Here is a 13,849-nt window from a genome sequence, read left to right on the forward strand (position 1 = left end):
CCCGACATCCGATACAAGTGCAATAAAGCTGAAAAAAAGAAACCTACAGACCTCGATACGCTCTCGCCGCCGGCGTGAGTGCCCAGGCCATCATTGGCTTCATCATGGCAGCTCTGTACCCGCACCTCGCCCAGGCCTCCAACGTCGCCGCCTTTGCCGTCGTCTACGGCATCTTCCTGTCCATGGGCGAGCTGGGACCCGGAAATAACATCGGTCTCCTCGCCGCCAAGACGTGCGCAACCGGTGTTCGCGGACGTGAGTCACATAAAAAACCCCCAAACTCATTCCTTTTTTTTTTTTTTTTTTTTGAACATGGTCTCCCGAGCACAATTCTGACAGCAACAAAACAAACGCTTCCACAGAGTATTACGGCATCGCGGCAGCCATCGGCAAGATCGGCGCCTTCGTCGGGACCTACGTCTACCCCTATATCGAGGCCGCGGGCGGAGAAAACGCCGTGGCCTCGGCCCAGTACCCCTTTTACGTCTCGTCGTCCCTGTGCGTCGTCTCGGCCGCGCTGGCCGTCTTTTGTCTGCCACACATCGGCCAGGACACCATCACGCTCGAGGACAAGCGCTTCAGGGAGTTCCTCGAAGCCAACGGCTACGATACGCGGCAGATGGGGCTCAACAAGACTGAGAGCCTCGAGGACCCCAAGGCGGTCACGGCGGAGAAGGGTGGCGCTGCTGCGGCTGCTGCGGAGGCGTGATTGGCATAAGGGGAATCTCTTGAGGGGATGATTGGAGGAGGAGAGCGCCACAGGAGCCAGACGCAATCGTCCCACACAAGCCAGCCTCCAAATCACACAAAAAAAAGGGCGAATCTGACGTGTTGACGAGTTTAGAAACTTGTTTCTTTATACCATTCAATAACTGAGACACACAATGGCCGTGGTAAACCAAATCCATGCACGCTCTCTCCAACCAAGCCGTAGCTGAAGTAGTTTCGTTTCGTTCCTGTCGCTAATATGCAAACCTCTCGCACTCACAATGACAGCTCCTAACTGCCCTGCAATAACTCTGGAGGCTGATATGGAAGTAGAACACCGGGTTGCGCGTCGTCCACCATAGGCGGCGTCTCGGTCCGCTGCGCTGACTGTCCAGCCACCTTGACAGGTCTAAACCCGTGCTTGACACCAAAGGCGTAGATCTTTTTGAGCTCCTCGTGAAGTCTACCGCTTTCCAACAGCTCCCTATACTTCCAGTACAGCAGCTGGGCAGTGTTGGCATCCTCGATACTGTCGTGCATGTGCCCTTGAATCTCGAGGTTGAGCACTGACTTGGCGAGGAAGGCCAGGGACAGTTTCCGCCGTTGCGCCTCGACCCAGAAGAGCTCTTGAGTATCATGAACTTGTTCTCGTGGCACCTGCAGATTTATAACACGGAAATCGGACCTGAGCTATAGGACGGCGATGCAGTTTTACCAGTTAGCATTTGATGAACGCAGGGGAGGGGAGAGCACACATACGCCGTGGCCGACAAAGATGCACCCCAAGTTCAGCAATAACCAGAGCTTCTTAAATGCAAGCTTGAGGGGCACAAGGTTGTGTCTCGATGTCTTGGGATCCAGGTCGGTCTCTGTTAAGCCAGAGAATTCGGTAAAGTAGTTAACTATTGGCTCCTTGATGTTGATATAGTCGTCGATGAATGGCACGCCACGCCGATCCCCACTTGCGCGAACGACTGAGACTCGCCCCAGCGAGTGTATGCGTGGCCTGATCGTCTCCTTCTCGCCATCCGAGTTGACCGCATACTCGAAATCCTTGGCGAGAACGAACTCGGCGTCGATTGCAATGACGGTTCCTGGTGTAGGGGCTTCCGTGTTTCGGTCGAGAAGAGTGTAGGACTTGCCTTCTGCTTCGGGCCTGTTGGAAAGTTAGTTTAGGCATCAGCGTAACTATAAAAAAAGAAGAAGAAGAAAACGCATCTTTTGGGGGAAACTTACGACTGATCCTGGTACAGAATTGACGTGTCGAGTCTTTGCAACCATGTGCTGTCGATGTGGTTGTTGGCTGCTTTCAACTGGAACATGACAACCAGTGGAGTTTTCCACGATGTGTTAAATGTCAACGCCTCTCTGGCCGAGATGGGCTTGACGTGGAAATCATTAAAGAGATGCCATTGACTCGTTGCGGGCTTTTGGGGCTCCGAGTGAGCGGCTGAATTGAGAAAGTTAGTCCCAGGAACTTGACGCGAGGGTATGTACCAACCAAGGGGCAAGACAAGACTAACCATTGATAATTGCAACCGGATGCGGTTTAAAGGTCGGGCCCGGCTCAATGTTGACAACAAGACCCATCAAAGAGTACACATAGAGCTTGTACTTCCCATTTTTGATGAGCCAGTCCAGCTCAGCGCCCTCGTAGCAGAATATGTGTTCCTTGTCGATGATGAAGCCGACCTCCTCGGGTAGCCAACCGGGGGTTGCCCAGAGCTTCTTTTCCTCGACTGATGAGATGCAGGTGTTGGCAGCAAGCACCTGGGGTAAAGATTTGATAATCTTGCGCATAGACAGTGGCTGGTAACCACGGCAAGTCGTGCACCACCCTCGCGTCACCTGCTCTCTTTCTATGCTCTTCTTAAGGATTTGTGAGAAAGACGGCAGCTTCGCGGGCGCCATGCGGCCTCTTGTCGCGCCTTGTTGCGCCGCCAGATAGCTGTCGGCAACATCGACACCTTTGTTGCCGTTGCTCGTGACTGGGGAGTATGCCAAGTCTTGCACGTAGTTTGTCTGCGGTCGTGACGTCTCGCTCTTGCACTGGTCGCATCTGATCAAGCTTTGGGATGAGGTCGCTGTGGCGATCTCCAGGTCGTTGGCACCTGGCGCAGTCTTGCCATAGTCGCGAGACATGAAGTCCAGTAGGAACCGAAGAAGACCCTGTATCTTCATGGCCGAGGATGAAGCGATCCGATCACCATCCAGAAGATGAAGGTTCGCAGCTGCGGGATGTTGACTCAGCATTTTCAGCATGTTTGTTGCCTGGCATGATGCGCCTCTCGCCTTTTCCATCGAGTCGCAAAGATAACCAAGCTCGCAGAGCAGACAGTGCTGATCGAGACAAGAGGTGGCGGCATGTTGCAGAGCCAAGTTGCGGAGGATCGGGGTGAACCGGAGAAGTTGCAAGAGGCTGTTGGCATAAGAGTTGGTGATGTGGTTTTCCAGCCCTGAGTGGTGCGTCTTGTTATAGTATCTGAACCAAACCCGGGTCAGTGGCTAAAAGAGCACATATCTTACACGAAGACAACGGATACAACAACACTTACCCAAAGTCAAAATCGTCGACGCCGAATTTGCTGAATTTGATTTCAAATAGGTGATACATGTTTGGTACCACAGACTTCAAGCTCTCGATGTCGGTCCTTATGGGGCTCGGAACAACATCTTCGCTGGTTTCAATATCGCTCGTGTCCATCGTGAGTCCCTTGAACCCTTCTCTGGCCTTTTCGCTGAGAAACTTGGGGGCCTGCAGGCTGCTCTGCGGCTTGTCGGCAGATCTAGTGTCGACAACCTGATTCCGGCGGGTACCAGCTGCGGCTTTGCCATATAGGCCAACATTGCCGTTCGGCATCATTGCATCGACGTAGGCCTGATCAAACTGAGCTGGGGGCGCACCAACGTCCGAGGAAAGATCCGCTGGCCATGACGATAGCAAAGCTTCCGAGTAGTGTGGCAGGCCAACCATGTTTACTGGGCTACAGTCGTGTGTTAGTGAATGACAGACCGACCACATGGGCCTGTCGGCAATGGTCATCCAACTTACAAGTCTTCGGACCATGGTATTGATGCAAAGCTGGGCTGCTCAGTCTCGAATTCAACCGGAAGGCCTTGGTCAACAAACGACACAGCCTTTGACGCCGGACCCCATACATGGATATAGCCTTCTGTATCTGTAAATACCATCGCCTGGCCCGACGGCGAAACGTCAAAGAGGGCCAAGTGTGTGTGGCCAAGCACCTGGCGGACGATGGGATTATGAGGATTGGCAATATCGACAACATGCATCTGTCCGGTCTTGGACACCACGATGCTGGTAGTCACCATCTTGGGGTGCATGCGGGCGTAGGTGACCAGAGGCGGAAAAGAGATAGGTGGGAAGGACCGCATGTTCTTCAGGTCGAACACATTGACGTAAGGGTCTGCCATGTAGGTACCCTGCTTGAGAGAGGCCCCGCATGTCACGATAAAGTCATGCTGCACGTCCATGTCGTTGAGTTGCGCAGAGCGCGTATTCCACGTGTTGATGACCTTTAGGGTGATGGGGTCCAGAATGTCGACGCAGCCGTTACGGGATGCTGCGCAGATATATTTGCTTTTCTTCATCAGGAAGTAGTGGTTCGGAGCAGGGACCTGCAAGAATCAAAACGGCGGGGAATGGGGCATCAGTGGGAGGCCGGTCGAGACAAACAAAGGATATGCACCGTTATGTTCCTACCTCCTTGGTTATCTGCTTCTTGTTAAGATCAATAACAAACATGGTATCCTGGTCGCCGGCGACCAGTATCTCCGAAGTGCCTCTGGAAGTAAATGTCATGCAGCGCAGATTCGTCATGTTTACATGTCTGGGCTCAACCCCGATGTCAGCCATTATTGCATGTGAACATCCGTTCCAAAAAAGAAAAAAAAATGAAAGGAGTGGAAAGATCAAAACAAAACAAGAAAAAAAAAATGCGCAAGTAAGCAGACGAATGGGGGGGACACCATCATCCGTAAACCGGAGCCCTACCCAATGTTGGCAAGGCACATTCCTCCTCTCTGCGCCATGTGCACGTTATGCGACCCAAGACTGATTACACCCGTCTCGTTGAAGAGGAACTGGTGAACGGGCCCCTGCTGCCTCTGGTGCGACAAGAAGGCGATGTGGCGCTGGAACTCCATGATTCCATTGTTTAGAAAGTAAACGTAGGCCGCAACGCGACCCTGTAATGTGACTGGTCAGCATAAGCGCAGGCTGAGAAAACGACATGTGTGTGTGCGAAAAGACTGCATCCCCGAACAGGACTTAGCCGGCTGTTGTGTACCTGGTCCTTTCCAACCCATAGTAGCTCTGATCGGGTATCGAAAGCGACGGCGGTCGGCGCCGAGTGATGCGCACTGGGATTGGTGGGGTCGGGGCGGTAGCCAAGCTGTGTGTGGTATTGGGCAATCTGTCGCTCGAAGAAAAAGAACAAAAATGTTCAGATATAAACGAAGTCAGCCATCGTGGTCCCCGGTCGCAGCAAGGCGAGGAGGGGTTTGGACGCGCGGTGGCATGACAGCTAAACGTCGCTCGTCGCGTCCCGTCCAAAACCCCCCGACGTCGGGCAGACATGGATTTTACCTCGCCCCAATCGGCGTCCATATTGGTGAAGGCTCCTCGGGATCGTCCATGTATCGAAGCCGGTCGCGGGTGTCTCTTTTTCTTGCTGGGAGCGGTCAGCGGCCTTGTGCCGCCTTGGAGCAAAGAGTCCCGCCTGAGGAATGATAGTAGCGGTGGTGGTTTAGAGCCTTGTTGATGAATCAATGTTGGGAGAGTTGCCCAGCCTTGTTGCGGGCGTGTTTACCAGTCGCCAACCCGAAATTCGGTCCAGGGGGGGGCCCTGGACTTTCTGCTTAGCTTCTGCGCGGAGCAAGTGATGAAATTGCGGGGCCGCTAGGAAGCGCAGGCGCAGGTGCTCCTCGTTCTCTCCCAAATCGTGGCCTATGCCTCTTCTCATCTAATTACATGTACATTGAAACAACTTTGATAACAAATTTATACTTTGTTGTCCATTCACCTGCACTGCTTGATTCCGACACAAGTCCAGATGTCTGTCACAGAAAGAAAAAAAAAATCGAAATCACATGCCGTTGCCATGGTGCCTCTGCAGAGAATCAATCTACTTTCTTTGTTGCATACCATGAGGTATAGGTAATGAGTTCATATAAATCAGGGTCTCGTCTTCAAATTATGACGTCCAAGAAGAGTACAAAAATAAAAGCAGGATCTTCGGGCTCTTTCGCCCTCGAACTGACAAGACAAAAATATAACAAAGACATGATCTGCCTGAACTCCAATCTCACAAGAGCAAGCGGAGCCAACAAGTCATATCAACCCAATAACAACCATTGAAAATGCTGCAGCAAAGCGACACTACGAACAAAGACCTAGCTGTGACTTGTTTATTTTGTTATCCAACCCAAATAATCAGCAACGATCAGGGTGACCATCCTGCATCCAGGGAAGTTAGCTTCAAGTTCACAACCTGCTGGGAACAGTCAAGAAGGCCTTGGGGTAGAGTTCCGACTTACGCATGTGGGGCAATGCGGACATAGTATGTCCAGAAACCACGGTAGAACCGCAACGGGCCCTCCTGCTTGGCCACTTGGGCGAAGCAGTCAATCATATTCTTATACGGAAGCTTTCCGTCGGGGCCGCGCTGTTGTTTCTGCAGTCTTGTCTTGACAAAGTCGAAGGGCAACGAGAAGAACGAGGCAAAGAACCCGGCAACCGCGCTGGCAGTCAAGGTCTGCACACGGGGATTCAAGTCGGTGCGGCTGTTGAGCTGCGCCTTGGCTTCACTGAAAAAAGCGAGCTGCCCAAAGTTGAGAGCCATGGCTCGCACCACAGTTGGTGTTGCACCCGACCAGAGTGCTGCAATGCCCTCATTTTTGGTGATTCGCGCCAGAGCATCTATTACTGACTTGTAGTTTTGCCTCGACTCCTTGGGCTTGAGGCCGTCACTCTGCATGCGAATAAGGGCAAGGTCTGCAGGATTGCCAATCATAGCTGCGAGACCACCTGCCGAGAGGCCGGCGGCCGCTCGCTCCTTGAAGCCAATTGCCGATCCGCTCTCCTTGGCCCTCGCAGTGAGCGTGCCCATGAATGTGTCAAAGAAACCCAGTCGCGCCGTTGTGTATACGGCTTGCCTAAGGAGACCGGCCGAGAGTCCTGTGTAGAGGTCCAAAGCCCTACCGCTGGCAAGAATGTCGCGCGTAACGGAGAGCGGTGTTGGCTTGACGCCGCCCGCCATGCCTTCACCGGCAAGTTGAAGTCGGACTTTGATCATGTCGCTAATCAGACGTGTTGCAGATTCGGCTAGTTGTCAGCAACTGGATGAATGCCGCAACACACCCAGCATTCGTCCACAGGTTGCAACTTACACAGGCTGGATGACTGTGGTGGCAACCATGCCGGCTGCACCACCATTGAGGAACGGTAGCGCGGCGCGCATGAAAGGCGTATGCAGGAAGTCATTGGCAACCGCTGCGGTCTCGCCTCCAGATCCCTTTCCTGCGCCACCCATGACTTCGGACGTTCTGGATCGAACTGCTTCAGCCGCCTGTTTGATGCTGTTTGACATGATGTCTAGGAAGTCGAAGACTGAGGAATGGTGGATCGAGCGTTTATGAGCAATTCAATAAAGAAATGTAAGTGCTAACCACTGAGCGGGCAGAAGCGAAAGGAACCAGGTGTCTCGTCAACAATGGGACCAGCTCCTATTAGTAGAAGCGAGCTTCTCAAGGGTTGAGGAAGCACAGCTAACGTTGGGACGGAAATTGCAAGCAGGGATCTATTGAGAATTGGCACTGGGGAAGTTAGTATCAACATTCCCAAAGCGTCGGCTCCACGGGAGCGCCAGTGGTAGACCGATATTGGCGCGTCATGTCCTATTGCATAGTGCCCATAACATGACCAGTACGGACTCTGTAGTGACTCTGCAGTGGCTAATTGTGACAGGACAGTGTAAGCCCAGATGCAAGCTTAATGCTATACATTGGTGTTGAACCGCGGCTTGTCAGCCAAGGCCGTTGAGCCGCCCAGAGGTGTTAGTCGGCTCGGCAATTTACGGGAGCTAATCTGGGCGGTCCAACGGATGTCCAGTCCTTGGCGGTAAATGTGCGACTGTTTTAGTCGGACATCTCGGGCAGCTGGCTTTCTAACAAACTCTGCAGCGACTGAAGTCCGCTTCCAGTGGTACACCGACTTTCCAAGACCAATGGACTGGACTTCAATTGAACTAGCATGTATTTTCAAATAGATAGAGAGCAAGGCGGCCCTTTGTTTGCTGGCCGGGGTTCCTTGAGCGGTTGCCACGGAACGGAGGTAACGCGGGTCGTTTCGGGTTGTTTGGAGAAGCGGGGGGAGAAGAGGATGATGGCCTTTGGAGCAGTGGGACGAGGGTGCCAACATCAACGGGTCGTGGCCACTTACACTTGGAGAGGAAACAGTTCGGTGTCGATGCTGGCTTTGTGTAGTAGCGCAGCGGATAGATGGCTACAACGGCAACAATTGTCGGCGCTTGGGAATTGTGACTCTTGAACTTTTGAAGGTTTCAATGGTTTCCTCAAGAGAGAAGAAGATTGACGGAAATAAGATACGGAGGTAATGAAGGGTAGAAATGGTCCGAACACGAGGGAGGCGCCGAGTTTTGCGAAACCCTATTTGCTATACTTTTCTTTGCTTTGTTGCTTCTTTCTGAATTGTTGGGTGGAAAGTAGAATGGATGATGGTCGCGTGAGGGGTGGCGGTCTCCTTGGATGGTGAAGTTAGTTCGTCCCGAGTATCTGGCGAGTGCAATCGTTTTGCTTGTCCCACCTACCTGATTAACCAACAGAGCAAATAAAACCTCCTTGTTGGAGATGTTGGACTGTTGGTGCAGAGATCTTTTTTTTTTCAAAGGGCTTAAAATCAATGCCAAAAGAAATGAGCTATATCAAGCAAAGCAATGGCTCGATGCAGGCTTGCAGGGTCCCGGGAGGTGATATACGTGGTAGACAAAGAAAGAAGCCGAGTTTAATCCATCCCTCGGCCGGCAATCTTGTGGCGCGGGGAGGCTGGTACTATTTATCGAAAGAAAAGCACTTCCTAAACGTACACTGTACCAGCAACGCAGGTACGTATCTGTAGAATCAAGCCATAATAGTTTTACTCCATCTAGCCGCCGGTTGCAGCATCTCCTCCCTCATTTCAGTTCCACTCGGAGCTACTTGCTGTATGTAGATTACAGCTGGTCGACCAGTTCGGCTGAAACGGTTGGCTGGGAACACCTCTGCGGGCATCCGGAGGCTTGGTGGTGTGATAGGCAGCTCTCTCATAGGTGCACCTTGTGAGGGGAAACACCTCCGTCAAGCATGACCTTCCAGGATACTCCAGATATTCGTGTGCCATGGTAGTCAAGACTAGCTACCGGTGACCCGCCAAGATTGACCAGGGAGTACGGATAAAGAGCCGACCTAAGTGTGCAGTACCAACTTAAGTACCTACAGTACATGGGTTCGTCGTGTGCCCAAGCTTGCCAGCCTATCTTGTTTAGTAGTAGAGCTGGAATGCTAGGGTAGTCTTATCTTTCAAATGATCAAAAAAAAGGGTTCAATTGAACAAGCAAGCATAAACACCGCCGTGTGTTGAACGGATTGCTGTGGCTTGGTTCTCTTTTGATTTTTTGACAACTAGGCGGGCGGTTTCAGGCTGGTTTGCTTTTGGACTCAACAACGAACCCTGCCAACACGAAATTCTCGGAGACTAACCTTGCGTCACGGGCAGGAACGGTTAGGAAGCATCAGAAGTCTTGGCTCCTGTCCAAGCCATGTCAGCTCTCCCAAATTGAGATTAAATTCTATACATAATCACAGGTAGACTTCGTCAGCGAACATTGCTTTTCAAATTAAACCCTTAAATCCAATACCATCATCACATGAACATACCGGCAGTCTCCAATCAGCTACTCTCCAATACATTTACATACCTACCTACCTATGGGACCTACCACTGCGACGTAAAGCGTTCCGATCATGTTGGAGATGCGGGGTAATCTGCTGCTATCCTTGCCGGACAAGGATTGTACAACTGCGAACAGGTAGAGCTGCTGTTGTCATTGCCCCTCCCCCGCAAAATACAGCCTTGGCACAGCTGAACTGCCTTCAACGCATCCTGTGATGCGTGATCTTGCATGACCCCGGGTAAGAGTTTCGTGACTGAGACGCAAACTCGCGTCTCCCGTTCCTCCGAGATTTTCCGGCAAGAACATGGACACCCTGCTGGTTCGTTGGGCGTAACGGTATCCAATATTCCCACTGCTCATCCTCCTCATCGGAGAAGTCAAGTGGGTTTCCAACCTACTACTTGATTCATCCCCTTTTTATTGAAATTGGGAAATTTATACATTGTTCCATGACCATGACGTCGAGGACGGCTTTACATAAGCAAGGCAACTTTGTCATTATCCAAAGTAAGCAATACTAATTTGGCAGGATATGCGGTTTTTCAATTCAACCACAATATCAAGGCTTGGCGTCTTTCCGGTATGTGGCTTCCCGGAAATTAATCGCATGCTGTCGATTTAGAGGCCAGAATGTTTGGATACATGTGTCTGGCAATCCGGTGAGTGTGTTGAAGTTGGACATTTATGCAAATGGCTTGAGGATGGTCCTGTAAAACACGCCTATGGGATAGGCCTGTGTTTGTTTCGGGCCCCTTTTCCCGTTGTGGTCCTGCCTATTTTCGAGGGCATGATTCCGTCCTAATAAACTCCAACTTTGACCCCTTTCCGTCGGGTCCGTCCTGGACCAAGTCAAAAGTTGTGGCCCACGCCGCTGTCGCAAATTGAACAGGGGCACTGAATATAACCCAGTCTCCCTGTGTCTGTCCAGCCTGGAGAGCCAACCTTTCGACCTCCATCGCCCTAACAGCAATACCTTGTCGCCTTTGAAGCCGTACCACGTCTACTGACAGTGAAAGGTCAGCCTCTTTTTTGCGGACCGCTGCCGTGATGGTCGCGTTTCTGAACCCGCCTGAGCTCGTGCGCGAGACACACGAGGCAGCACGTTGGTAGACCACCGAGTCATCTACAGGGAAACCTCCCCCGCCATTGGTGTGGACTTGGACTGTGCCATCAGCTTCAACGAGGTGAATATCAAATTTGCTGACCCCTCTCTTCCCGTCGAGCATGGTGCGGTACTCGTACCAAGCAAACTTCTCCCCGTAAAGACCAGTCGCATTCCCAGAGTAGGTTGTCTCGAGACTCGTGAGAGCTTCGCCATGTCGGTCGGTGAGAAAGAGAGTTACAGCCAGGCTCTTCTCGTCTCTTCCATCTGTCGTCCTTACCCTGATGCGACCTGCAAATTGCAAATTACCATCGCCATCCACCGAGAGATCGATGATGTATGGCTTCACGTCAACGGCTTCAATGGGCTTTGACAGCTCCACACCTGCCGGCACGGTATCAATCATTTTGCGGAAAACACTTGCGCAGACTTCCTCAAAGGTACTTGACTGAGCTGCCAGTTCGCTGATCGTCTTGTTTCCGTCAGACTCAAAGATGCGCTTATCCGAGTTGAGCGTGTCGTTCGCCCCGATGACGAGAGGGTTCCTCGTCACTCCCTGCATGTACTCCTTCGCAATATGATTGTCGAAGCTGTGCGGCGTCCTGTCGAACGTCTCGACCGTATCGTTCCATATACTGCTGTCTCCTGGCACGATCTGCGGGTGATTGTTACTGTGCACACCGCCGAGGGTATGCCCGCACGCCACGAGCTGGATCATCTCCTTTTCCGAGAGTCCAGCCTTTCGAAATTGGGAAGCAGTCTCGTCCAGGGGTGTGAACGCTTCGGGAACACCAGTCGGGCCCGCCCCGGAAGCGTCGATCCTGCCAGCGCGGAACGGAATCTTGGGAATGGTTGGACTCCCACAAGCGCTGTGCGAGACAATGACGCTCATGGCCAGCAGGTCTGCGGCAGAGGCGCGGCGGGAGTAGAGGTATGCGAAGAAGTTGAAGGTGTTGTTAAATGCCAGGCCAGAATTTGCAGGACGGTCGAGCTCGAACCAGATCGAACCGTCCAGGCCGCCGGTAGAAGGTCCGTCGTTATTACCTGCAGAATGGGTGATCATGTCGTGAAAGGCAGTGCGAATCCATTCGGCGGCGTTTTGGCGACCTTTGACGTTGCCGCCCTGAAGGCAAGGGGTTACACCTGAAAATCCGATCAGCAATCAAGGTTATGGTTTCCTATTATTATAAGGGATGGCCGAGTTACCTGCTACGAAGTTGCGGGCATAGAGACCGGATTGCAGGGACAGGATATCTTCCAGCTCATCGTGAGGGGAAGGCCAGGTGTATTCGGCGCTGACCTGGCCGAGCCAGGCGCCTGTCGCACACAGTAGCACTGGTCTCATGGTCGCTGTCCTTTACTGTTGAATGGTGCAATGACAGGAACCCGGGATTGAGGTTCTCCAGGGGAAAGCCTTTTTTTTTCATATTTGAACCATGAGTTGTTTACCCCTGGATATTGGGCAGAGCCCTCGGTCTTGGCCATTGTCTTTATGCGAGAACTTCTTGTGATTGTGGAGTGCGACCCGCTGCCGATATTAAAAGATCTGCTTCTTGGCGCCGCTTGTGAATATATCACAGCAGCGGCGTGCACCATATCAGATGATCTGATAAATGACAGGGGTCGTCGGACTGCCTCTTTGGTACTGTTGTTGACGCACACGAACGTACACGTGCAGCCTGCATGAGTGGTAGGAGAGCCATGTATTCAGGTAGGGTGCGCTATCTAGGCTAACGAGCGTGGCAGCGCTTTTATGGTGTGCACAGCGCTGACTAAACTCATCTGGTCATGTAATGCCAAGATCTATCTACTGCAACACACCCCCCAATTAACTCTGCGTAAATAAACAAAATTAATTATTTATATAATTATATACAGCCCTTACGGCCAATATTTATATATATTTATTTACGTAAACAAAGGAAATTTATAATGCTGATAAGCGGTAACGGTGCAACGCGCGCCGCAAACGGGTTTTACCAACCTTTAGCGCTTCCTATTATATTTAGCGCAGGCGGTGAATTTTTTTCAATAGCGACGAATCCGTAATATTATACCCTTTATTGTATTAATAGCGATAATAATTTATAATAAAATTGGTAAGCGCACGGCGAATATATATTTCGTTCGTTTTTTTAAATCCGAATTTTAATTTTGAATTTTATTTTATGCCCAAATACCCAATTTGTAAATGGTCGTTTACGCCCTGTATTTTGCGTTTAACGGTTTGCGCGCCTGCTAACGTCGATATTAGTACCAGCAGCAATAACAACAATAACAAAAATAAATCCTTTTCCGTTTGTTTTGGCGGGTTAAATTGCGCGTAAACCGCGCTGTGCGTTAAATACCGGTTGGGCGCTGGTTAACGGGTATAATATAATGTTTTTTTTTACTTTTATTAATGGGAGTCGATTTGGTCGCACCGAAAAGCGCGTATAATTATAAATTTTTACCTGCGTTTTAGCGAATTTCCGAACGTGCGATTTAATTAACGCGTTCCCTATGTACGTATAAACGAATTAACGCAATTAAAACGTTGCAATTGCAACGCGTTTTTCAATTTTCCCAGCGGGAGGTTAAAAACCAACGGGTATAATTTATATCGCAACCGGTTTTATAATGTTAAATTAACGGTAAAATATAAGTTTTTTTTACCGTCGCTACCGGCGCCGTTTTTGCTTTTGCGGCTACCGATACGGCCCCCGCCGCTATTCCCGCCGAAACGGCAATTTCCAAAACGTAAACCGAAAAAGCTGTTACCGAAACACCAGTGGTTGGGGGTCCTACCGACCCTACGCCCGCCCCCGCCGCTACCGAACCCGCCCCCGCGCCTGCCCAGGCCGCCGCCCCTAAGGCCGCCTCCGGGCGTGTTAAAGGCGCGCGCGGCGTTAAAAATACCGTAAATTATTCCCAAACCGTGCCTAAAAACGTGGGGTAACGTTAACTATATATGCAAAAACCGAAAGGTATAAACAGGAGGAGGAGAAGGGAGGAAACCGAAAAAGAGGAGGAGGAGGACAGCGACAACCGCCCCGTCCGTTCCGTAAATACCTCCCCTGTTTTAAAA

General features: G+C 51.2%; 3 protein-coding genes across 3 annotated transcripts in view; 1 reads left to right on the plus strand and 2 right to left on the minus strand.

Annotated features, from left to right (window-relative positions):
• PpBr36_08706 (uncharacterized protein) overlaps positions 1-709 on the plus strand; it is a gene marked incomplete at both ends in the record, with an annotated part of 2,536 nt that extends 1,827 nt beyond the window's left edge. The window contains 2 exons of the mRNA XM_029895833.1: positions 50-255; positions 363-709. Coding sequence (XP_029747642.1) covers positions 50-255; positions 363-709 — 553 coding nt within the window. The remainder of the gene's footprint in view (positions 1-49; positions 256-362) is intronic.
• A 290-nt stretch (positions 710-999) lies between these two features.
• PpBr36_08707 (uncharacterized protein) lies at positions 1,000-7,319 on the minus strand (the record flags this gene model as incomplete). The annotated part of the gene is made up of 12 exons (XM_029895834.1): positions 7,120-7,319; positions 6,268-7,029; positions 5,318-5,392; positions 5,019-5,123; positions 4,724-4,917; positions 4,433-4,559; positions 3,761-4,347; positions 3,264-3,692; positions 2,232-3,190; positions 1,945-2,158; positions 1,468-1,864; positions 1,000-1,398 (listed from the first exon to the last, which is right to left on the minus strand). Exons 3-12 carry the CDS (start codon positions 5,336-5,338, stop codon positions 1,000-1,002), a joined length of 3,432 nt encoding a protein of 1,143 aa, XP_029746709.1. The 5' UTR covers positions 5,339-5,392; positions 6,268-7,029; positions 7,120-7,319.
• Positions 7,320-10,453: 3,134 nt separating this feature from the next.
• On the minus strand, positions 10,454-12,127 carry PpBr36_08708 (uncharacterized protein; the record flags this gene model as incomplete). The annotated part of the gene is made up of 2 exons (XM_029895835.1): positions 10,454-11,925; positions 11,989-12,127. 2 exons carry the CDS (start codon positions 12,125-12,127, stop codon positions 10,454-10,456), a joined length of 1,611 nt encoding a protein of 536 aa, XP_029746874.1.
• Between the last annotated feature and the right edge of the window lie 1,722 nt (positions 12,128-13,849).

The sequence above is a fragment of the Pyricularia pennisetigena genome, chromosome 5 (genome assembly GCF_004337985.1).
Source record: "Pyricularia pennisetigena strain Br36 chromosome 5, whole genome shotgun sequence".
NCBI classification, from domain to species: domain Eukaryota; kingdom Fungi; phylum Ascomycota; class Sordariomycetes; order Magnaporthales; family Pyriculariaceae; genus Pyricularia; species Pyricularia pennisetigena.